Source organism: Protopterus annectens, chromosome 1.part0, assembly GCF_019279795.1.
Source record: "Protopterus annectens isolate FY-2018-M chromosome 1.part0, PAN1.0, whole genome shotgun sequence".
Lineage (NCBI taxonomy): Eukaryota > Metazoa > Chordata > Ceratodontiformes > Protopteridae > Protopterus > Protopterus annectens.
The window spans coordinates 357,300,645-357,326,353 of record NC_056725.1 but is presented as its reverse complement, the minus strand read 5'-3'; the positions used below and the strand labels follow the sequence as shown (position 1 = coordinate 357,326,353).

Here is a 25,709-nt window from a genome sequence, read left to right as displayed (position 1 = left end):
AATCCCTGGTAGAGAATGCAGTGTCTATAACCTGCAGTCTAAACTTCTGCTAAGCCTGACCTCACTCCACTACCTCTCCCTATATAGCCATTTTCTCTCAATACCTCCAATCCATTGATACTTTTCTCCCATTAATTCCAGCCCCCTCTTGCCTATTTTCTGTATACCTACCTGTAGTCGCCCCTACTGGCAAAGTCTCCTTTCTCCAGTCTCATGTTGGCTTAGTTCTTAGAATACATTCTGCAAATTTATAAATATTCTATTCTGTACGTGAAAAATAGAGTAAATGTTTCCAGTAAATATTAACTTTTAGCTAAGGAAAAGTGCACTGGCTACCTTTAAATAAACTGTGCACTGATCTATTAAATGCATTAAAGAATTAAGACTGCTGGGGAGGCTGCTGCTGCTTCTTTAATAAAGTCACACAGTTTCTGTCTTTAAAATTTTCACTCACTGCTTTTGCCACTGTAACTTTAAATGTTACATTTCTCTCAGTAGAGAGCTCAGATCTCTCAATATTAATTGCTTACACGTGAAGACAGCTGGTCTCCAAGTAAAAAAGTGTTCAGCAATGAGAAAAAACATCTACCAACTCTGAAGATGCATGAAAGAATCTTTGTAAATTTCACTCAAAACAATGTATAGGCTTCCTCTAGCCAACAGTCTGCACCTGCAGGGTTCTTTTTACCTCAGAGCATTTGCTAACAGAAAAAGGCTAATGACTTTGCAGGTGCAAGGAAAAGCTATCATTGTGCATGCCTTTCATCATTTTGTATTATTAAAGCCCATTTGCTTAAAAAAAGTCAACAACTTAAACCATGGACATTAATCTAGACATCCTGTCTTGTAAAACAGAGGAAATTGCTATCTAATATTTACATATACCAGTACACTTTTACATCCTATTCACTCCCTAGCAGATCACATTAAATTAACTAACATGCTTCTGACCAGCCTCTTATCTTGTTGCAGTATAAAGCCTGTACATCTTACAACTAAAAAATAAAAGTTGCTTACTTTAACATTAACATATACAGCAGTCACAGATAAGATTTCCCCCATGTCACAATGAATACCAGCCACATTACAAATACCCCCAAGTTCATACTATGCAAAAGTGCTTTGCAATACAACATGCAATCTACATCATAAAATTTTTTATACAAATACTGATAAAAAACTATTTTACTTCTAGTTACCTCTTCATTCTCTTTAGTGTCCTTCTAATTATTAATGACAAAGTGGATTATATAGTTTTACAGTTCAACTACATGTTTCATTCAACAAAATTCCAGTCTTTCTCAAGCACATTTTCTTACAATGCCATATGTCACATCTATTCTTATATCTGATGCAACGGATGCTTTTTAATGTCCAATATCAATGCTGCTGGTCTTCCTGATCAGCTCCATCCATCAACAGCAGTCCCTGGTTCAAGTCCAAGGCTCCTGTGCTTTTTTCTGACACTCGCTTTCCCATTGGAATACTGGAAAATGGGTTCAGTAGCAAATTCTCTCTATAGACTGTTACTATCACAAGAATGAAAAGCAGCATTCTCTGCTGCTTGCTGCTCATTAGATAAACTTTTTTTCTTCCTTACCAAGGTCTGCATCAAAAATGACTGACACTCCATGAAAAAAGCAGCTTTAATTTCATATCTGCCTCTCAATATTCCCAGATTACTGGGATAAACATGCTTTTTTTCTTCCTGGTGTACAGTGAATAATCATTTTCCAAACACTGTTGCTTCCAATTTTAACATTTTACTTTTTTAACACTTTTCTGACACAATTTTTGTCAAGATCAACTCTTTCTGCAGGTATGACTGCATCTTAACTATTATTAGGTCTTGGATGATTTCTTCCTGGACAGGTTTGGAGCATACACAGGACATGTCCTTTCAATTAGCAAATCCTGGTGTAAAGCACCAGCTCAGTTGTTTATTTGTACTTTTTGTAAAATTACTACAGTCTATAAAATTAATACAGTCCATTTACGGATGATTGCAGATTCTCTGCATGCTCTATAGTCTATATTTTTTTAAACACTCTTCTTGAGAACTCTCATACTCATCCAACCCTTTCGTCATTTCTTCGCAATTTTATTAGTTCAACTGAATAGCCAGTTAAACATTTTTCTCTTTATTCCAGTCTTTTGAGTTCACATATTCCTTCAGTGTTTATTTTAATTACATTTGAGTATATTTGATTTATTTTTTCTTCTAAATTACTGGAATTCTCCTCTACCACAGCTGAAACTTGACCTGATTTTTGCTGAACATTTCCATGACTCTTCCCAGCCAGAATTTTCTCTACTCTTTCTAGCGGATTTTCTTTGGTGTTCTCCAGATTTATTCTTTCCTTGTACGCAGGCAGTGTAATAAGCTAGTGACTGAATGTTATCCACAATGACGGTTTCAATAGCCTTTTTTTAAGTTTCTGTTTTCACACATGGAGATCTGAAAAATCAACCTGTTGATCAATATACAGCCATCTTGAAATTCCCAGTTAATTTTCATGCTTAGTCTTTATAGGCTGGTTCCAATCAGATTTTTTTTAAAACAGCTGGAGCTTTCAGTGGTGTTTCTTTTCTATACCAGAACCTTCCTTAAATTTTCAGAGTCTGCCGGCTGTGACAATTTTATACAGTCTCTACTTAAATCCTTTTTGCACCTGGTCAAAATACTGAGCACTCACAATTGTGCAGAAACTGGTCACCTTTCACCCCCCTTTACTAACAAGAAATAGCCATGGGACATGAACTATCCCATAATGCCCTATCCAACCTAGGAAAGCACAGTCAATAATACCAACACAGGCAGGCCCACTCAGCTACTGACCCAGTGGCCTGGCAAAACTTATTTTTGCTGTTGTATTACATAGTCTGTCTTTATTTATCCACATTTTTACAAAAAAAAAACTTAAAACACATGATAAAACAACAAAAGTATGATAAAGAAAATTAAATGCACAAGCAGAAATAAAGCTCAAGTACATATATTTGACGAAGACAGATGATTACCATATCTGTATATAGTTTACAACTATAAGACACAAAGAAAGAAACCTATGCAAAGCATATTATCCTTGCTGGGCATGTTGTGAGCAGTTATGGCCAATTTTATTACTGAAGAATTTTAAAAGGTTTCAAAAGCTCTGGATAATGTAACATAACAGAAATCAAGAGGACACCACAAAGTAAAAATGCAAACATTCGGCTGAGTAGATATTGCAATCAGGGCTAGCCACCTGACAGTGTAAACATTGGATCTAGGTGATTTGGTCACATTAATGTTAATGTGACACCTCAAACCAATGTACAAATGGTGAAAGGGGGGGGGTTGATTATGATGCAGCAAGGCTGGACCTTAATCATACAAGGTTTATACATCATAAGCAGTATCCCAAAATGCTTAACACTGTATAAAGAAAGTGCAATATTTGCAACAACAGACGATATGCATACTTGGCAAACGTCCTCTTAAAACTCCAGCTGTATCAGCAGTGTGTGTGTCATAATACAGATGGTTATATGTCAGAGTAATATCGGAGGTGAGATTACACAGCTACATACGGGTTACTCAAATGGAGATAAGTAACTGCATTATTTTTTTAAACATTTCTTACATGAAAAAATACTTCCCACTTCCATTTAAAGTTCATGTTAATTATGTCAAATAAGACATACTGTTAGACGATGCCTGGACAGTTATGTCAAGAGAGGACACCAGGCCTCTCTATAAAATCATTTTCACAGCAAGCTGTACTTATTGAAATTCTGCATCAAAATGCATCTTAAGGCTAAGTTACAATTATTTTTACTGATGAAAGTGAGTAAACAGGGAAAAAAACTTAATACAATACCTTGCACCTTCAATATCACCTTCCCTGCAATAGGCAGCAATCAGCCTCTGATATGTAACCTGCAGTACAGAAAACATATGTTAAAATAAATAATTATGCCATTCAGTGTCAATTTTTACATGAAAAAGAAATGAAAACACGGAACCTACCCTGTTAGGTGGCACATTTGCTGCTTCCATTTTAGCTAGGAAGCCTGTAGGTGAAAACTTATGCTCATTTTGAAGATATACCTTCAACAGGGCATTGTAATGGCTGGCATCATAAACGGCACCTGAGTATAATGTTTAAAAACAGTTATTCATTTTATGTAGTTTCTTTTCTGAAAGCATATGTGCATGTTTATCAACGCCAAACATAACTTAGCTAAAACACTGCTAAAAAAATTTTTATGGTGCTGAACTGCTATGTCCACAGAAACATAAGACACCATGCAGGAGCTACATTTGACCTTCTACTAGTTTCTAAACTACACAAATGCATTCATTACACAGTAGATGGGAAGAGAGGACCCAGTCATAGAATTAATAACATGAGGCTACACCAGCAATCTCTGACAAAAAAACTAATTTGCCACAGAGACTCCTTACATTCTAATGCCAACTTATAATTCCCTGTGTACTCCATCTGGGGAACAAAATCTATCACTGAAAAAGTGAACTTCTTAAAACTTATACATTTGACTAGCATGTTTGGCATGTTACAGCTCTAATACAAAAACAGGTCACGGCTAACAGACAATGGATCTGACAAGAACTTAAGAAAGTCACTTACACATCACAAGTATTTGATACAAGTCTGTTTAATCAAAACTGCTTAACATATTTCTTAGATTGATCTCTGCAATAAGTAACTCAAGACTGTCAACCTATTTTGCATATGGCTTGCCCCCCAGCACATTCTTATCGAGATTGCACCACTTTAGAGAAAGTGCAAAAGGCATCATTTGTGTTTTGCTTTTTCTCCAAGCTGAAGCGATCATAGAGTGATAATAATCAGTTGGGGGTTGCCGCGGGAGGACAAAGCTCTCAACCTGGTAGTGCAGGGAAAAAACATTTCCAAAGTCTATTCAATTTTTCTTTTGTTAGTGTTCTAGTATTAAAGTTACAGTGTTTTTTCACAGTGGCAGCTTTTTCCTGTTTGAAGTATTTGCTTTTCAGAAAAAGCATGCACCAATAAAACTGAATTTGAAGAAAGATGATCATGCATTATTGTTTAATGCAACTGTGATTCTTAAATATATCAAAACAGAATGACAGCTGGATACAAGGTCTCCATCTACTATGCTGATACAAAAGTTGAAGTTTAACAGTCTCTTGCTGCTAAAAATTTTTACTGTAGTGCAACTTTTCCAAGATTCCCCAAGCCAAGTTAAGAGTACTGAATGTTTTTAACCATTTTTTTTAATTTAACTTAAGAGAAACAATAGCTATGCATTAATGCTCACCTCTGAGAAAAAGTTTGCAAAAACACTTTACTATGATACAGTTTGGAACTTTAACCTATAACCAGAGCAGCTTCTCCAACCCAAAACCACTAGGAGTCAAGTAAATTTGTACATCCTATTAAATATAGTCTGGAACATCTCCCATTACAATTTTTGTTTTAGCATCAGTCTTTAAACAGATGCTATCTATCTTACTAGCTAGATCTAAATGAATATTACAAATTATGAAACTGGAAAAACGAACCAAAGGCAGTCTGGATGAATGAAGGAGCGAACACAATTCCTTAGCACTTTCGTCCAAGTTTATTCTCATGAACTTCTTCAGAAAATGTTAACCTCCCAAAGACATACCCTTAAATACACTTGCATCAAATCATGACAGATAGTGTCTTACATCCTCAATACATATTAAAGACATAAAAACATACCATAAAAACTGTCCCAATTTAAGTAAATATACAAATAAAAATACATTTGTATTAAATACGAATACAAATATACTACACACATCTGACAAAAGTTGTCAAAATATTACTCAAACATAATTATCCAAGTGCTAAAAAGCACTTAATATTAATACTCTCGTTCAAGCTGGGAGCTCTGTCAGCTTCCAAACTAATTTGCCACAGAGACTCCTTACATTCTAATGCCAGCTTATAATTCCCTGGGTACTCCATCTGGGGAACAAAATCTATCACTGAAAAAGTGAACTTCTTAAAACTTGTACATTTGACTAGCATGTTTGGCTAAGGCATTAGTAAAGTCTTTCTTCCTGATAACTAATGGATGTTTGTAAATCCTACGTTTTAAACATCTGATAGTTTTTCCAATATAAAAACAAAAGCAGAAGTTACTTATGGCCATGCACACTATATTGGAACTCTCACAGTTAGTGATTTTTCACCCAAATGGTTTTATTCAGATGTCTAAAGTATGTGAAAGAAGTATTACTAATGTACCTACATTGTTTACACTTCATAGAAGAAAATGTCCCTTTGACACTGTCATTAACCAATACATTTTTATTATCTGTTGAATGTTCTAAAATAGTCTTTACATTCTTAATTTTCTTGTAGGTAAACCTGGGTTGTACACCATTGATTTGTAGAAGCTCTCTATTGCCCATCAAAACTTTCCAACTGCCCTCAATAATGTTTTTAATAACACCCATCTCGTTCACGATAGGTATAGGAAATGAAATTGTGAAGATAATGTCATCTTTTTCTCTTCTTCTACAACTTAGATCCACCACCGCCCTAACAACTGGTTTCACAACAGACCTTCTTAGAATGTTAACCTCATTCTGTATACCTGTGAGCCAAGCTTGACCGTACCCCCCCCCCCCCCTTGTTCAAAAAAATGTTTTAGGGTCATCATATCCTGAAGAAAAGCTTGGTCATCTGATGCAAGTCTGTTAAGTCGAATAAATTGACCTTTGATTACCCCTTTCTTCATATGTCTAGGGTTTAAGCTGTCCCTGTGTAAATATTGGTTAACAAATACATCTTTCCTATAAATATTACTAACAAAAGTGTTAGTAGATACATCAAAGGCCAAATGTATGTCTAAAACAATTGATGGTTTTTCCATAACTTCCCAAAGTGAATTTTAAAAGTTTAGCAGTCTGGTTTAAATCATTAACAAAGGACTCAAAACCTTTCTTCTCACAAGTCCATAAGAAAATCAAATCATCTATGTACCTCTGGGTACAAAATAATGAGAGACCACTGTGGGTGTGAATAGAGAAACTTCTCCTCCTACATGGCCATAACAAGGTTACAGGATAACAATATTACAAATTAGTAACCTGTTGCAGAGCTGGCAGCATCGGTAACTCAGTAAGCAGCACAGTCACCTTAGAATCCATAGTCCTCTGATCTTCCAACTTGAATCTCAGTTTTCCAGTACTGACCCCGTAGTGCAGTAACAAGTGTGGGGTGCTGCACTCAAGAGGTGCAATCTTTTAGATTTTCATCTTTTAGATGACACAAAATTAAAATCCCATCTATCTGTGCTGGTAGTACCTCAGGCAGATGTAAAATATATCGCACAGCACTTATCAAAAGTATGGTGCATTTGTTATGTGCCCTGAACAGACTAAAAATGAAGAAAAAAGGAACTAACACAGATGGCATACAGAACCTTAAGAGTCAAACGCAAGTACAACAATCACCAAAACTCTCAAATTATGTTACATAAAAACCCCATCCAGATTTGCCACATCAGTACAAGAAACCAATCAGATAAAGTTAATGACTAACCTTAAAAAAAAGTCAGATCTAGAACATGAATCAAAATACAGTGAGTTTATGCTTCTGAATCAACTGTAGTTTGGCAAAAAAGACCTGTGACCTAGAGAAAACAAAATGGTCCTACAACTGCAACCAGTTACTTTTAGAACATATGGCCCTCCAGAAACAGACAGTTATGGAATAACTGCCAATGAAATTTTGCGTGCAAGGCAACGACTTAAGTGAGAGCCATACATTTCAAAACACTACACTTATGAATTGGTTTATCTAAAGCATACCAGCAAGGCTCAAAAAACTTTTCTAAACTCAGAATTCAAGTGTTTCTTACTCAACTTATTGTCCGACATGGACTAACAGCTCTAATCACTTTTTTCCTAAAAATATTCTGAACAAATTTGCTTAACCATTTAATACCCCTCCCCAGACCTGAAGGAAAAGTTATGCAGAGTGAAGCATAAGACAACATAAAACTGGAGGGATTCTGCCTAACACAACAAAAGAAACTGAGAAGCAAAGTGTAAAAGACCAATTGCATCAAATCAACTCATCATTAGAACATGCGTAACAAAGAACCCCTATCTTTCATAAAGTAGAAACCACTTCCTGAAACCATTCCAAATATGTGAAGATGAAACTCTACCTTGATGAATCGGTAGAGAAACCCATGGAGAGTAGGTTTCCAACATACACAAAATGAATTATAAGAGCTGGTGTCAGGTTCCAGAACAGTATGACCTAAGCCATTTCTATCCATAATTCTATGCCTTTCAACCACACAAAAATGATATCTGCGACCCAAAAGTCAGAAGTTGAAAACAACTCCCACAGTGCCAAACCCTGACACTCTGCCATATTAACAGATACACCAAATAATCCCAAGGTACAAAGCAACACACCCCTGCTAATGAAATCTGCAAAATCTCTCACACAAGTAAAAACAATATCTTGTGAGCTCTCATCCTGTCGCAGTAATACTCATGCAAAGAACCAAAAAAGTATAGAACTAAGTGGGAAACCCTGCTGCAACCTGTGCAACAAAAGGTACTGCCACCAAATGATAGTCCACTGTACACTAAGCTGAGAGCCAGCAAACTTCCAAAATCTACTGTTTCACACAAAGGCCAAAAAGACAGAGGTCCAACAATAAAAATATGCCCAAGCAACAGAGACCTCCAAAGCAGAAACGCAACCTTCACCCCGCCAACACAACCTAAATGACACACAGCCCACAAACTCAGTGTGCCACCCAACCACAGCCCATAAGGCATAACAACGTACCCAACACTCTAGTCATAGGTGACTCTATAGTCAGGCACACTGATGTTCCACTCACCAGGCTAAACAAGGAGAAAGTTACTGTCTGCTGCCTGTCAGGTGCCAGGATTCACCACATAATGCACGCACTTAGGTCACTCCACAACAAGTACAAATATGACTCTGTCATTGTCCACGTTGGTGTGAAAGACCTGAGACATACCTCCCTGGACTACATGAAAAGAGACATGGAGGATCTCTCCGATCTTGTAGCCCAGGCAGGTATGACCCTAACCCTGAGTAGCATCCTGCCATCACCCAAAAGGATACCACAGTACAAGGACAAAATGATTGACTTCAACAATTGGCTAAGATTCTGGTGTCATTCTAAGGGGATCCAGTATTTGTCTGCCTGGGATGACATGATCAATAGATCGTGATGCTTTGCCAGAGATGGCTTGCACCTGTCACTCTTGGGATTCTGGATACTAGCCAAGACTCTTGCCACCCCTATAGTGCCTTTTTTAGGCAAGGTTCAAATGACAAACTCACCACCGTAACAGGTACAAGCAAGCAAAATCAGAGGGTAATGCTACTCAGTGCTAGAAGTCTAAACCTCAAAATGCACTCACTTGAGGCACTCCTTAAAATGGTGAACATAGACATCTGTGTGCAGTGACAGAGACCCGGTTCAAGGCTCCAGAGAGCACCTCTGCATTACCAGGCTATAATTCATACCACACCTTTCGGCCACCTAACCTGAACCAAAACACTAAAGGCGGAGGCATGTCCATATTCATTAAGAATATCCACACCTCCAGGCTGGTTGCTCAGCATAATGCATCCGAGATTATCCACGTGCAACTAACTCGGGGCAAGACAGCAATCCAAATTGTAGTTTGCTACAGATCCCCCACCATGCCCCAGGATTCCCACTCCTCATTTCTTGATGCACTGGAAAATATTAGGGTACAATACAACACCCTAATAATGGGCGATTTCAACTACCCCACCATTAACTGGGAAAACTACTCATGTACTAACTCTTTTGCTCAATGTTTTCTGGAATTCATAAATTCCAACACCTTGGATCAACTTATCCACACCCCCAGCAGGTTCAGCAATATCTTAGACCTGGTAATTACCAACATGGGCGACCGGTGTTCCACACCAGAGGTCAATTCCTCATTGGTTCTATCCAACCGCAAGCTAATCACCCTAGACATCCACATCTCGCCCCCACTCCCCATTAGGGAATCCACCGTAAAATATTTTTCCAAACCAACTTCACGCCTCTTAAGGAAGAAGCGGCAAACATCACGACACCCATGCAGACAGATAATAGAGGTACAGCTGCCGAATCCTATACAAATGCACTTTATAAGCACTTACACGAGTGAATGGATCGTGCTATCCCTAACAGAACCAAGAAGCTATCCTCTTTTTTTTTTTTTTTTTTTTTTTTAATATAAAGAGTAAAATCCCATGAATGGAGAAACTCCCTGGTCAGCCTCAGTAAGAAGCTGAGATCCCTCATAAAATCCTCCAAAGCTAGTTACAAAAACAAAATCGCCACTGTTTCTAAATACAGCCACAAAGCATTCTATAGCTATGTCAAGAATCTCAATGGCAACACTCAGATCTGCTCGAGTTACAGCACAATGGCACTAAATATACAGAACCAACTGATATTGCCAACATCCTGGCAGACAGGTTCAGTGCTAACTTTACCCCCCTCTCACCTCCTAAAGGGCCCATCTCTATACCGGAAGAATGTAAAGTTCCTATCATCACAGCTGCACAGGTAAAAACCACACTCTCCAAAGCAAAGAAAGTACAGTTGTGTACCTACCATAAATGTAGATGTTAAGAGTGTATTCACTGTTGCAGTCATTACTCTTGGGTTATCCTGCTGGCAGGCTACCTGCAGTCGGCCAGAATTCCAAAGTCTACGTCCGGCGTCGGTTGCTGTCGCCTCTTCCCTGACGTCAGTGTGCCAGGGGTATAAAAGATGCAGCAGACGCCATTTTCTTCAGTTTTTCTTGCCCCCAGATGTCAGGTGCCCCCAAATTGGAAGGCTGAAAAATATGCCAATAAAAATGCATGCACAAAAATAACATGTCCTTCATCTACAAGCAAATACACCAAATAGGTTGTATAGGATAGAGAAGTGCAGATAAGTCCCAGCAAAGAAAAGGGGGATGGTGGGTGGGTAACCTGGACTGCAACAGTGAATACGCTCGAACATCTACATTTATGGTAGGTACACAACTGTACTATGCTCATCATGTTTCACTGTTGCAGTCATTACTCTTGGGTTGAATCCCAAAGCTGAGGAAGGGTGGCTGGGCTAAATAAGATTAGGAGAGGCTATGAGGCCCTGCAGAACTGCAGTGGCAAAGCCTGCTCTGGACTTTGAGTAAAGAGGTAAGTGGTAGTGCTTTGTGAAGGTGTGCACTGAACTCCAAGTTGCAGCCTCTTAAGATATCTTTGGTTGGTACGCCTCTGAGGAAGGCTGCTGAAGTGGCTGCTGCTCTGGTGGAATGAGGCCTAATGTCCTTAGGGACTGATTTGCCACGTTGAAAATAGCAGACACGGATGCAATGGCCTATCCATTTAGAAATAGTCTGTTTTGAAATAGCCTTTCCTTGTGAACCTGAAGCATATGAAACAAAGTTGCTCAGTCTTTCTGAAAGCTTTAGTTCTGTCCAAGTAGAATCGTAACTGCCTGTGTATGTCCAAAGAACGCAGAATTTTCTCACCCTTGTTCTGTGGATTAGGACAAAAGGTTGGCAAGTGAATGGTTTTGGTTGAGGGCCACACTGGACACCACCTTAGGCATAAATGTAGGGTTTGTCCTCAGAAACCCTGTCTGGATGAAGAATGATGAAAAGTTCCACAGCCATGAGTACTTGTAACTCCGAGACTCGCATTGCAGAGGTTATTGCTAGGAGTAGAGCCGTTTCCCAGGATAAGAATTTTATATCTGCTGTTGATGCTGGCTCAAAAAGAGGCAGTGTGAGTTTTTCCAAAACATAATTGAGGTCCCAGGCTGGAATTGGTGCTCTCCTTGGAGGCCTAATGTTTTTGGCCCCTCTGAGGTACTGCCTTATTAAAGGATGAGAAAAGATAGGTGGTTCCGTATTGTAATGGGCTGAAATGGCAGAGGCATGAATCTTAATAGATGAGAAAGAAAGGCCTTTGCTTAGCATCTCAGTTAGGTATTGTAAAATCTGAGGGATATTTGGTACACACGTGTCAATGCCTTGTTCCAAGCACAGAATCTCTTCCATTTTTCTGCATAAGATTTTCTGGTACTGGGCCTCCTGGCCTCCAAGATAATATCCATAACAGCTTTTGAAAGAGGAGTGTTCTGAATGGCTACATTATCTGCCATGCTGCCAGATTTAAGGTCCTGAGTTGGCTGTGCAGGATCGGATTGTTTTGTTGGGTCAGCAAGTGAGAAGTCTGAGGCAGTATCCATGCTGGACCTGGAGACAAGCACTTTAGGATTGGGTACCAATGCTGGCGTGGCCAGTCTGGTGCAATCAGTATCATTTTTGGCTTCTCTTGTCTGACCTTTAGGAGTACCCTGGGAAGGAGAGACAGTGGGGGAAAGGCATATACTGTTAGATTTCTCCAGCTGAAGGATAGGGCGTCCACTTTCCATGTTTGCTTGTGATAAATCATTGTGCAAAATCTCTGCAATTGGCAGTTGTGACGGGAGGCAAATAGATCTATGTCTGGGCATCCCCATTTCCTTATTACCATGCTGAAGACTTGTGGATCCAGTTTCCATTCATGGGGATCCATGAGGTTTCTGCTTAGTTCGTCTGCCAGAGTATTTGTTTTTCCTGGCAGGAATTGTGCTTGCAGGTGAACTTGAAAAGCCAATGCTGTGTCCCATAAGGTCATTGCTTGTCTGCAGAGGGGGTAGGAATGTGTACCTCCCTGCTTGTTTATGTACCACAGGACCGTAGTGTTGTCCGTCTTAATCAATAACTGTCCTGGATGAAGCAGGTCCTTGAAAGCTGTCACGGCATTTTGAACAGATAGCATCTCTTTTTGATTGATGTGAAAATGCATCTGGTTTGCAGGCCATATGCCCTGAATACATTTTCCTGCCATATGGGCCTCTCCAGGCATAATCTGATGCATCTGTTGTCAGTGTTTGTCTGGCTGTGGGTAAACTGATTGGCAGACCCTTGTTGTGGTGACAGGCTTCTGCCCACCATTGAAACTCCTGTTGCAGGCAAGGAATGAGTGCAATTACTGTCTCCAGGCTGTGGCAATGTCTAGTCCAAACACTTTTTCGATACCATTGTAGTTTCCTCATATGCAGTCTGGCATATGGAATTAGTAGAATTCATGATGCCATAAAACCCAAGGCCTGCAGGATTTTCCTTGCAGATAAGTGGGTTTTTACTGCCAAATTCTTGAAGTAAGTAGTCAGTTGCTTTTGTTTGTCTGGCGTGAGATAAGCCATCTGGGCAGTTGTATTTAGGCTTGCACCCAGGAATATTATCTCTCGAGAGGGCACTAGTTTTGATTTCCTTTCGTTTACTGTGTACCCTAGGCCAATTAGTAGTCTTTTTACAAACGCCAGATGCTTTAGAAGAATGTCTTTGTTCTCCGCTTGAATCAGGCAGCCGTCCAAGTAGGGGTATATTTGAATTCCTTTTTGTCTGCAAAACGCAATTACTGGTGCCAGGCATTTTGTGAAGACCCTGGGCGCAGCAGATAAGCCAAAGGGCAGTGCAGATAATTGGTAATGCATTGAGCCAGCTATGAATCTGAGGTATCTTCTGCAAGATTGTCTGATTGGGACATGCAGGTATGCCTCTTTTAGGTCCAAAGCCAATTTGATGAAAAAAGTGCTATTTTCCCCCCTAAGGGGGCTGCCAAAAGAAAAGTGCTTGGATCTGGTAGAGGAAAGTCAATGGGACTGTTTCCTGTAAGGTTGTGATTTGTCTTCTCCACTTTTGGAGGAGGGAGCACTCCATTGTTTAGGCCTGTATGAGCCTTGGAGCTGAGATCTGCATCTGGGAGACCTGTATCTGCCTCTTTGTGGTCTGACACTGGAAAGGACCAATTTTTAGAAGGCCAGTTTTCTGCTAAACCTGGGTGGCTGTACCTGTAAGAAATCCTTGACTGTCTGCATGGATTTTGCTTTATCCTCCATTTTTTTCAACACCTCTTCTGCTTTAGTACCAAACAAAGTATCATGCTGTAATGATGCATCTAATAATTTTGCTTTGACAATATCAGACAGATTTTGTTCCTTTAACCAAGCATGCCTTCTAAAAACAGAACCTGTAACAGTGGCCCTGGAAGAGGTCTCCAGTGAATCATAACCACATTGCAAAGTATGCTTTCCCACTTGTTCAGCTGCAAGCAATAAATCCTGCAATTCCTTGTTCTCTGAACATTCAGTATTTGTCAACATTTTCTGTTTAAGCAGGGACATTAAATATTGCTGATATTTAAGCATATGAAACAGACAACTTAAAGCCCTTACAGCCAGGGTAGCAGAAGTGTAGACTTTTTTCCCCCATCTGTCTAGAGCCCTGGAATCCCTATCAGAGGAGATGGGTTTTTTTGCAGTGGAAGCTTTAACCACCTTGGGACCCTGAGATATAGTTTCTGGGTCAGCAGCGGGGTTTTTATACAGGAATTTATGAGAATCTGGGACCCTGTAGTATCTGTCTGGCTTAGCAGGTGCAGGGGATAGAGAGTCTGGGGACAGGCCGGACTCTGAAAATACATCATCTACAATGTCTAGAACAGGTGGAATACTAAGGGGTCTGTGCTGAGGAAGTAGCAGAAAGTCTCTAAGCCTTTTCTTAGATTCAGAATAATCTTGGCTCTCCCAGTGGAAATGTTCCCTCATGGTATGCAGGGTTTCCCCAAAAGAATAATCCTCAGGAGGAGAGGCTGAAGGAATGGATTCTTCAGCATCAGAATCCTCATAGGGAAGCATGGAGTAATCCTGTTCAGAAGAGGAATCAGAGGAAATAAAACCTGATCAGAAGAATCATACTCGGTCTCTTGCCTAGGCCTCTTATCAGGAGGGGGATGGGAGCCCCTGATCAAACTAATTAGGTCTTCGGTCATTTTGAGCATCTGTTTTTTAGGCATGGAAGTCTGAGTAGGAGAATGCTGTACTTGTTTCTTTGTCTTTAGTGCTGCTTTAGTCTTTGAAGCTGAGGATGGCTTAATATATAGTTGTGTAGGTCTGAAGACACCCTCAGAAGCAGATGCCTGCTCAGCGGCTCCGGACCCATCTGAGGGAATGATTTCCAAGTGTCCAATACCTTGAGTATCCAGAGGCCCAGTCGCCCCCACGTGGGAGTCGGAAGCGGCCTGTGGCTCCGAGGTAGCGGGCGCCAGGGGCTGCGAAAGTGCCTCATTGAGAACCGACGAACCAAAGACTGGCCTAGTAGAGGCTTCGTCGTCGGTTTTGGACCTTGGATGCCTATCCTTTTCCTTGTCCTTGCATTTTTGTAAACTCCGGTTGTCAGCTGATCCGACGGCATTATATAATTAAATCTTCGGCCAAAGTAATGAAATGCAAAATCGAACCGACGCTTGATAGTGCGTTGGTTAAATCTAGCACAAAACCGACAACTAGCAACGTTGTGATCAGGGCCTAGGCAAGGAATACAGTAAGAGTGAAAATCCTTATGAGGTATTTGCTTCTCACAAGAAATGCAATTGTTAACTTTTTCCGACATCGGTCTGGAGCAAGAAAAAAGTTTTCCCAACGGGGTACTTATCTTTAATGAAGACTTTGGTTCTGAAATTCGGATCTGAAAATCTCAGGAGTCGGCCAACCGGCACTTGCGAACTGCTTTTGCTTTGGGCACCGCGCGGCAAGAAAGACTGAAGAAAATGGCGTCTGCTACATCTTTTATACCCCTGGCGCACTGACGTCAGGGAAGAGGCGACAGCAACCGACGCCAGACCTAGACTTTGGAATTCTGGCCGACTGCGGGTAGCCTGCAGCAGGATAACCCAAGAGTAATGACTGCAACAGTGAAACACGATGAACATCACAGCATTCATGGGACCTGACAACATCCCGGTCTGCATTCTACACAAACTACAGAACGAACTGGCACCCCACTTAAGTACCATGTTCAATCATAGCCTCACCTCAGGCTTTGTGCCCACTGAATGGCACACAGCGACAGTTATCGCACTGCACAAAGGGGGATCCACCACAGACCCCGGGATCCACCACGGACCCCGGGAACTATCGCCCCATTAGCGTGACAACCTGGTCAGCAAGGCCATGGAACGGATCATCATGGAACTTATAAACAAAGACATTGGTAATCTCCAAACTCTGGACTCCACCCAGTTCAGGTTTGTAAAAAGCATATCATGTCTCCTAAACCTGATGGACTTCTTTGAAGCGGTCACCAAAGCCGTAGATGAGGGCAAGGTGGTTCACACAGCCTATCTAGATCTCACCAAGGCTTTCAACACCATCCCTCACTCTGGAATTATAGATAAACTCATTAAACTATATATAAATTCCTATGTCACAAGATGGGTTGCCAACTGGCTCACTGACCGAACCCACACTGTGAAAGTAGCAGACTCCAAATCTGACTTCAGACCAGTGACAAGTGGAGTACCACAGGGTTCAGTCCTGGGTCCTCTCCTGTTTGGCATCTACTTCTCTGAAGTACAGGCTAACATAGAAGGTCTTTGGTTAATGAACTTCGCAGATGACTGCAAACTAGGAGCCATAACAAAAACTCCTAACAATGTGGACATCCTACAAAAGGGCATCACTGAGAGAGATGCCTGGTGTCAAAGCCACGGCCTCAAGCTCAATGCCAAAAAGTGCATTGTCATCCCTTTTGGTAAAAACTCTGTATCCAAGAACTATCACATAGGCGGTAGTCTACTTAACACCGAAAGTGTGATAACAGACCTTGGGAGACAGGTGGACAGTAGTCTCTCCTTTGATAATCAGATCGCCACAGTAGTCAGGAAATCCTATGTGGCACACCTCATCATCCAGTAAAAAAGAGGTAATTGTTCCCCCCTACTCGTCACTCATTAGACCCATTATATAGAGTACAATGCCCCTTTTGGTATGTAACTCACAAGACATCTACAACAACTGGAAAGGCCGCAGAAATATCTCACAAAGAGGGGTTACTGGCCTCAAATAGATGCCCTATGCAGACAGTCTCAAAAAACTCCAGATTTACTCCGTCGCATATCGCCTACTCAGAGGCAATCTCTGCCTAACATACAAAGCTATGTTAGACCTACATGCTCCACTTAAAGAAATCCCAATCCCTCTGAGCTAGACACTCTAGAGACCTAAACCTTGTCACCACAATAAACAGAACATGCTGGAGGGACAGATTCCTGTCCCAGAGACTTCCCATATGGAACAAACTACCTATCTAGATCAAACAAAGCTCCTCATTAGCACTCCAAGAAAAATCTTGATGATTAGATGGGAAATAGGAAACTCACCCCGGGGATCACTTCTGTAGGTCTGCTCGACACGGGCACAGGAAAATAATTTTCTTGGGTGGCAAAAGCCAGGGTATCTTTTTGGCTAGACTTATACAGGCCCTAGGGCCAACAGCCTAGCACCTACCAATGAACAGAACTACAGCCTAAACGATCAAAAGCTTTCATTATTTTCAAACTCAAAAAAAAAAAACCTTGTAATTTGCCTTTCAAATGACTTCTGGCAAAAAATTTTAGAAACCATAAAGATGCTGCATGTTTTGTCTAGAATAAGGGTCCTCCAACCTACCCTTCAAAAGCAAGGAATGAAGGCACTGTGCAGAGGTGCATCGTACACACTTTGGAAATGTGAACTTGCTGCAACATCAGGTCCTGGACCTTAAAACACTGTTCTTGCAGTGCTCTCCTGTGGAGCATAAGGTACTATTCCAATGGAGGTCACAATGACCCTTAATACTTTTAGACATAAATTTACCAAGACAGATTCTAATTTCCAGGAAGATGTTGTTGTGTTTGAATACTTTGTGCTGTAATAGCAACCCTGCACAATGTCTAAGCTGTAACAAATTAATATTAGCAGTTGCAAGGGATTCATCTTGAACTCTGCAAGGCTCACTGTTATACTCAGAGTGCAGGAATCAGAGCCTGAACTGCAAGTGCAGCTAGGTGCCAACAGTCTAAATAAAAGGAAAACCTAGACTCCCTGCAGTCTCTGACGGGATTAACTAAAGGCATGTATTTGGTAAAATGCCCCTAGGCCAAAGGCAAGTCTCAACAAAACGGTCCAAAACTGACCAAAACTGACAACTGGCACAAACCCTAAAAGTTGAGAATAGTATTTTTTTAAGTCTCCTTTGCCACTGCAATATGTATGATAAAGGCTTTAGGAGTCAGAAGAAAATAAGTATTCTCTTTCTGACTAGCACAAAAGATCTGTCTGCACTATGTCCAAACAAAACGTTTAATTGAGAACAGAGTTTACTTCAATTAAATCTAGAAAGAACCTGGGGCCTTCCATCTTTTCTGGCACTGAAAATTTTACAGAATAAAATCCTCATCTTTTCTGGTGCAATGGAGCAGACTCCTTTCCTGCCAACCACAACTGATGGGGTGGGACATCAGTTATAAGAGCTAGAAGAACTAGGACTTCAGCCAAGGTAACTGTGCATCACAAAGGGAATTTTACAGCTTACAGCCAAGTCTCCAGATCCACCAATCTGTGTTGGATTCCCAAACACAAGAGGCGGATGTGGCTAGGGTGATTTTAAAAACGGAGTGGAACAACAAGACTCTTTATGGAAATTAAGGCTACAAGATAGGCCACCATGACTCAATTAACATTTTTAAGAGACAAATGACATTATATGTTTTGATTGTTCTCTGCATTTTTTTCTTTATGTTTATCTTTTCACATATTTGTCATTTCTGTATGAGGTTTGTCAGCTGACCTTTGAGTCATGGATATAAATTAAGAATTTGAATCCAAGATTAATTTATTCATTTCAATTTGTTTACAGGGAGTGTCCTACTGGGCCTAAAATAGCTTATTTTCATCAGAGGCCCAGAACCATGCAAGAATACACAATGTAAACAGTACAATGTGCATATAGAATACATGTCGAGAAATAAATACAAACAAATAGCAAAAGAAAAGACAATTATACAAAAAAAATGATATTAGTTTAAACAGGATTAACAATTAACTTTTGTGACAAACTGGATGAAATAAATAAAGGGCTAAGGAAAATGTTGCCCAAGAGATAAAAAGGCAACTAAGGAGGAGAGAGGGGATGAGTATAGGGGAAGGAGAAAGTTATGCGAAGAAGAAAGGTGAGAGAAGTGAGGAGGAGAAATCAAGGTATTTACAGCAGCTAACCAGAACTGTGAAGGAGCAAAGCCAGGTATTTTTAAGATGTTCCCTCAGCAGTTGTTTGAATTTGGTAGTGTGGTTAGTGTTGAGTATATTTTGAGGTATATCACTCCAAGCTTTGGTTAGTTTGAAGGAATACAGCGAAACCCTGTAGCTATGTTTTGACTTGGTGACCTTTACGAGCAATTTATTAGAAGACCTTCAAGTTCTACTGCTGGAGTAGGGCTGTACTAGGTTGCTAGCAGATGGACAGTTAGAGTAATACATTGTAGAATGAGTTAGAACTAACTAGTTGATTATAAGTTAAAAGGTTAGGAAGTTCCAACTAGCCGAGTAGTACTTTGCAGTGATAAGTTCTTGCAGGTTGGTTGGAAGCAAATCTGGCTACTTTATAACAGCAGGATTCTAGTTTTTTTATACTTTAAGTTAGTGAATATGGGTAATGTGTATAAGAGGGTAGACAGAAGATGTGCTCCACAGATGGCATGTCTGGTAGAATCTGTTAGGAAAGGCTTTATTCTATAAAGGGAACCTAGTGTTTTTATTTTATGTTCCCTGAAGTAGTCCGTTTGCATTTAGAATGAAAGCTCTTAGCAAATTATTTTCCTACTCACACTTGCTTCTTGTGCTTGTTTTGGTATCTTTTTAATTTTTATTGTACTTTGGGAATCCAAAGAAAACCAGTTATACACACAGGTAGAGAGACACGCAACCCACAACCTGCCTTGCGAAATGGACAGTTAAGCAAGGTTTCAGAGCTACTGCTGTTCACCCATATGTAGGCTGCAGTTGCTCAGGACCCTGCAGACAATCCATGTCACAGAGTGTAAACTTTCTAAAAGTTACCCTGGGTACTGAGCTGCATTTACAGCTGGCACTATGTTTTTTTTTTTTGTACTGCGAGTCTTCCTACTCAAATCACATCTGGCAACTCTTACTCTACATCCTGTAGAAGCACTGAGGAGGGTGAAATTGTTAATTAACAAACAATGAAGACAATCACACAGAGAAACATTATCACAACCGAGACTGAACAGATTTTTTTTTTTTTTTGCAAGGAGAAGCAAGACCCATGCACCCCAATGTTGGGTGACAAGTCATCCCCCTATTTAAATCCACGGTCACACAACAATGGAGAAGGGAGAAGCTTCCTAAAAGTGCACAGGCATCTCATGCAAACCTCAATCATGCAGTCACTTAGAATTATAACAAAAAAAAAAAAAGAAAACTCAATCAAGTGCAATTCAGCAGGTAGAATCCTCATCAATTAGTTATTGTGGAACTGTACGATAACTGCCTAAAAGTACTGGTCCACAGTGGCAAGGACCTTGCCTTCTTTCATCATACTGACTTCCAGCCCAAACACACACGACCTTTAATGGTGGAATCTGTAAGTTTCTTTGGTGTCTTCAGCAAAATCAATCAGTTAGGGAAAGCCATGTACACTAGCAGCAGAAATTCCAGATTCTGTGGCTCTGGCCTAATCTGCTATGACCATGTAAAGAATGCTCATCAAAAATGTGGAAACTGATGAAACAGTGAAAAACCGGAACACATTTCCGTTTCAATAATTTGGCAGTGGTTGCAGTGATTGGTGGATTTCATCTGAAATATAACTTTCAAATTCCAAATGTCACAGGTTATTAACTGCTTCAACAGAAAATGTAGAAGACAAACCACACTTCTCTAGTCAGTTCACATTTTGGATGCTCTAGCTGGTAGATGAATAACTGGGCTCAGAGGTGTTGGGAGTTTGCAGCTGTAAAGATGATAGCATTAAGCTTGCATATCTCTGACTAGAACCCTCACTTCTATGGGAGTGAGGATACAGTTGACCTTCCTAGGGACAGGAGCCACCGTACTGGAAGTTTAGGTAGTTGGCTGCAGTTACATCTCCCAAGATGTCTGTTGGTGGAAGGACTACTATCAAGGACTGCTGTTGGGTATACATACAGGCCTTAAACAGCCCCTGCTCTGGGATGGGCAAAGGGTTATTCAGCCATTCCACCTGCCTTATTAGCTCCTGGAGCTCCCCAAATGTGCAGTCATTTGAGAGAGAAGCAAGGCAGTCCAAGTCCATGTACTTCCTTCGTTACTTTATTGAGGAGAATATGAAGGAAAGTGTTTTTGGATAGATGGCAAGGAAAGAGGCTGCTGAATTTCTGTGACTTCTCCTGTCTGCATTGTGACAGGCAAAAAAAGCCAAAGACCCAATCAAATGTTGCTCTGACTTGACGTACACTGCTGGAGTGGCACAAAATGAAACCAATGTAACGGACATTGCTGGCTCAGTATTGATGCCACAGGTTGGGCAAGCACCAAGTCAATGCCAAAAATCTCCAGGACAAAAGGGTCAGGTCCAACACTGATGCAGAATAGGTCACAATCGGCATTGAAATTCTGGGCCCTGGCATTAGCATGGACAGCACAAATATCAGAACCAAGAGACAATATAATCAATACTAGAGATGGTTGTCACCAACTGCTAGAATGCTGAAAAAGGGTACTGCAGTAGTTGGCGTCACATCCAAAGGTCAGTATCAATGTTGGGGTAGTCATGTCAGCATCTTCAAGGCTAGGGCCAAAAACTGCTTGCTGGTGAGAAATCCAGGTGCATCCAGAGAGCAAGGAACAAATTAACGCCTTGTCTCCAATGTCTGGAGCAGTGAAATTAGTACCAGAGAGCATCCCTTGAGCCCTTAACAGGACAAGCTTGTTGTACTTTTACGTTTAGTAGTGGAGGACATAGCAGTGATATCAGAGATATGAAGAGAGGGGTAGCTCTTAGCACTGAAGGTCTTGCTACAACAAACAGGAATGGTTACACCACTAAAAGAAAAGGTCAAGAAGACTTTATTAAAATTTTACATCCAGGTGTTAATATTCTCTTGCTAAGGGTTTATGTAAAAGAGCTGGAGACCTGTGACGGATTTAGGCTTACAGTACTTTCTGGTTTCTCCTCTGACTTATCTAATTTAGGAGATGAAGATGGCTCTGAAGAAGAGGGTAGCAAATAAAGATAGAAAAAGCCACATATAATTATAAGGGTAGGCACCCAAAACTTACTACAAGTGGGCCACAACGTTCAGAAAAACAAAGTGTGCCTGTCTTTGAAAGATTTTTCTTTCCAAGGCAGCCCTATGGAAAGATTTATCGATTCTAAATCCAAAAAATAAAGTAAATGCAAAGAGAACACCTCCTTCAAGACTTGTTGTAACTACTAAAGAAAAAGAAGACACGACAAAATAAAGAGGGGATAGAGCTAGAAAAGACAGGAATTTCAAAAATACTTGAATTCAACTTGAAATGTTTGGTTTGGCAAAGTGTTCCAGAAAATAAAAGATGACAGTTATGACAAGTGAAGAAAAAAGCATGCACCGTGTTGCAAGGAAAATCATCTTCTATAAGTCATGAATTGGCAGCCTGGGACAGTTTCCAGCTCTGATGCCATAGCATAGCACTGAACACCTAGACAGGCTAATCATCATGACACTCTATGAGAAGGTAAGAGGACATCAGGCAGGCATGAAAAGCTTTACCTACTGAACAGCCCCAACACCTGTTGATCACAGTCCTGCATTTAAGGAGGATGAACATTCTCTTGCCTGATGTTGAGATTTTAATTTTATGTTCAATAGGTATGAAACTTAATTACCTCAATGTTATCTCTGAATGACCACATCGGACTTCCTCCTCTACTAACAAGGCTTTCCACTACTAACAAGACTAAAGCCACAGGTCTTTAGCAAGCTCAGCATCCGTGACCTTCCCAGGCTATTAGCCCTCTCCCCTCTTACCCAATGATTTGCCAAACAAGCTACCACTCCAGATTTCTGTTGTAACCCACTATGGCAAATCAGAAGCAAATGCACCACCACTAACATTCCTCTAGACAATCCCTGCTCTGAGCTAGGAGAAGGGAGGGGTGGTTATGTTGACAAGAGTTGACAGATCTAATATTATTCTAAGTGCAAAGCTTTCATTTCCAAACTGAGGAGGATACTACTCAACTAAAGACAGATTAAAAAAAACCCTTGTGAGTGGTTATCCTCCGGTGAGCATACCCCCTAACAGGCACAACATTGAAGAAAGACCTAGAACAAGATATCATACTCAGCAACTACTGTCTGCAAATGCATTCAGTTAAGGTTAGGTTCCTGCTGTGTGTAACCATCACTCATGGATGAGATCTACGAACCCAAATTATTTTTAGTTTTTTTCTGGTGGGGGGGGTCAAAACCAAATTTAATAGCATCAGCCAAATCACACGTTTTAGAAACTTTGCAGTTCAACTTCATTTTTGAAAACCAGACAGTATTAGAAACACTGGAGTCAAATTTCTCTTCTGGAAAATGCAACAAAACTGTGAATTCTTTCTAAAAGATTTGTTTCCAGTATTGTAGAATCTGAGTTCGATAGTTTGAAAGAATACTTGAGAAATAAGACAGGCAGGTCAAAAGGCCTACTGGAAGTCTGGCAGTTGGTGCAGATGATTATTAGCAATTAAAGAAATGCTTCCTCTAGTACAGGGTCAGATTCCCTCAGCCTCCATTTACTTACTGAACTCTTAATTCACTGTAATGAGGAATTAGGAAAACTGTGCTAGGCTCCTCGATGGTCTCCTTGACTGCATTCTCAGCAACGAGCTATGAACTGAGCTCATTTCACTCACTCCTCTGGGCATAAATTAAGGAAGAGTTTACAAAAATTATCTGTCCTTATGGAATAGGAAGTAAGGAGGATCAACATAGAAAGTTTCTGACCCAGAACTACTTCTGACAGAAGTAACTGATACCAGATAAAGTTTTACAGGATATTTATTTCATGCAACTGATTCAAACAGAAGACAGAGAGAACATCTATAAAACAAAGTCCTACGAGGTACAGAATCTATTATAGGAGGCCAAGTAAAATAAAGTGCCTCTAAGAAAAGCCTTGCAAACTTTTAAGGAAGTCAGTGACAGTGAACTCTTAATGAAAGCTTAAAGCTGCTAGGCAGCTTAAAGGAATAATTTAATACAGGTTAAATGATCTATGGTAGGAAGTCTAAAATTGCCAGCAAGGGAGCAGTGAAGAGATCCAAACCTTTGGTAGCAGTCCATATAGAGAAACACATTCATTTACTTGTGTACACTTTTCAAGTATTGGGCCTCTGGGTTGAGGTGAGACTTTGGACAACCCTGACATGGTAAGAAGCATCTATGCCAACTTACATAAACCGCAATAGCTATACAGTTAAACACATGAAGTCAAAGTTCAGATGAAGCTTGCTGAATAGGTGGTTTCAAGAGGGTTCTGAAGAGCCACAGAGAGAGATATCTCCAGAAGATGAGGCCAAAGCAGATCTCATCTTCAAATTACAGATTTGCAGACCATCCTTTGTCCTTTTCTAATACTCCTTGGACTGCCTGCCCTTGACAATGCCCCTCACTCATGCTTTATTTCTTACTTTTGCAAAGGAGAATGACTGTATTATGGCCCTTGGCTTAATCTAACAAGACTTGAGTAGAACAAAATAAATAAAAGAACACCGAATGTAACTGAAAGTTTTCCTTTAGCAAACAAATGTTCACAGTGCAATGTGGGAAGCTCGTAGCCAAAGACAACTGTGTATCTGGCCATCACCTTTTTATGGAGACAAGCTGATAAGAGGTGAAAAATGGATACTTTTTTCTTTTAATGGCTAAAAGATAATGCCGTTTGAAAGCATTCAAGCGGTTTTCTGTATCTGGGAGAGGAATAAAGAGAATATAAAAACAGACAGCACTTAGTGTAAGTAGAACTGACTGTACCATGCGTTGTAACATGGATAACCTCAATTATAGGTCAATTAAAGCCAGAGATTGTAGCTGGCAATTTGGGACAACTGTTCCTATTAGGAGGATTAAACTTCATTACCTGAAGATGTGCATAGTTTAGTGTGTTTGTATTAAATTAATAAGTTATGGGGTGTTTTTTGTTTAAGGGTTTTAATTACAGCAAAAAGTCTTGTAAGACATGGCATAGGTTCAAATGGATATGACAACAACTATAAAAGATCAACCTGCCAAACATTAGCATATGATACAACACAAAAGCTGAAACTAGGCATTAAAAAAGTAGTTATACATAAGAGGTGGGAATAATAACTTCTTATCATAATGGCAACGCTTTCCATACTACATATGGATAGGGATGGTCTCAAGTATATACAAAAAAAGAAAGAGTAAATAACTATATTAAGAAATGCAGACTGCAAATAGCTATGCAACAGCAAACTCATTTGGAAAGAATTGAGCATATGAATTTGATGAAGGATTTCATGATGGTTATTTAGTGGACTATCTGGAACAAAAGAAAGGGGGAGTACTTACATGAATTGCTAGAGGAGCACAAATAGTGACAGAAAATTTTAAAAAAGTAGTAAGCAAGGGAGGAGGTTTACACTAGCATACATTTATATTCTACCTAAAACTACTACAATGGGGATTAACAAAATTCTAGGAGAAACAATCAGCTTTCAGCAGGGAATATTACTTGAAGGT

General features: G+C 40.2%; 1 protein-coding gene across 1 annotated transcript in view; it reads right to left on the bottom strand.

The window, feature by feature from the left end:
• LRPPRC (leucine rich pentatricopeptide repeat containing) overlaps nt 1-25,709 on the bottom strand; it is a 1,486,422-nt gene that overhangs the window by 1,301,451 nt on the left and 159,262 nt on the right. Inside the window, exons 4-5 of the mRNA XM_044079460.1 lie at nt 4,013-4,134; nt 3,864-3,922 (exon numbers count right to left, since the gene is read on the bottom strand). Coding sequence (XP_043935395.1) covers nt 3,864-3,922; nt 4,013-4,134 — 181 coding nt within the window. The remainder of the gene's footprint in view (nt 1-3,863; nt 3,923-4,012; nt 4,135-25,709) is intronic.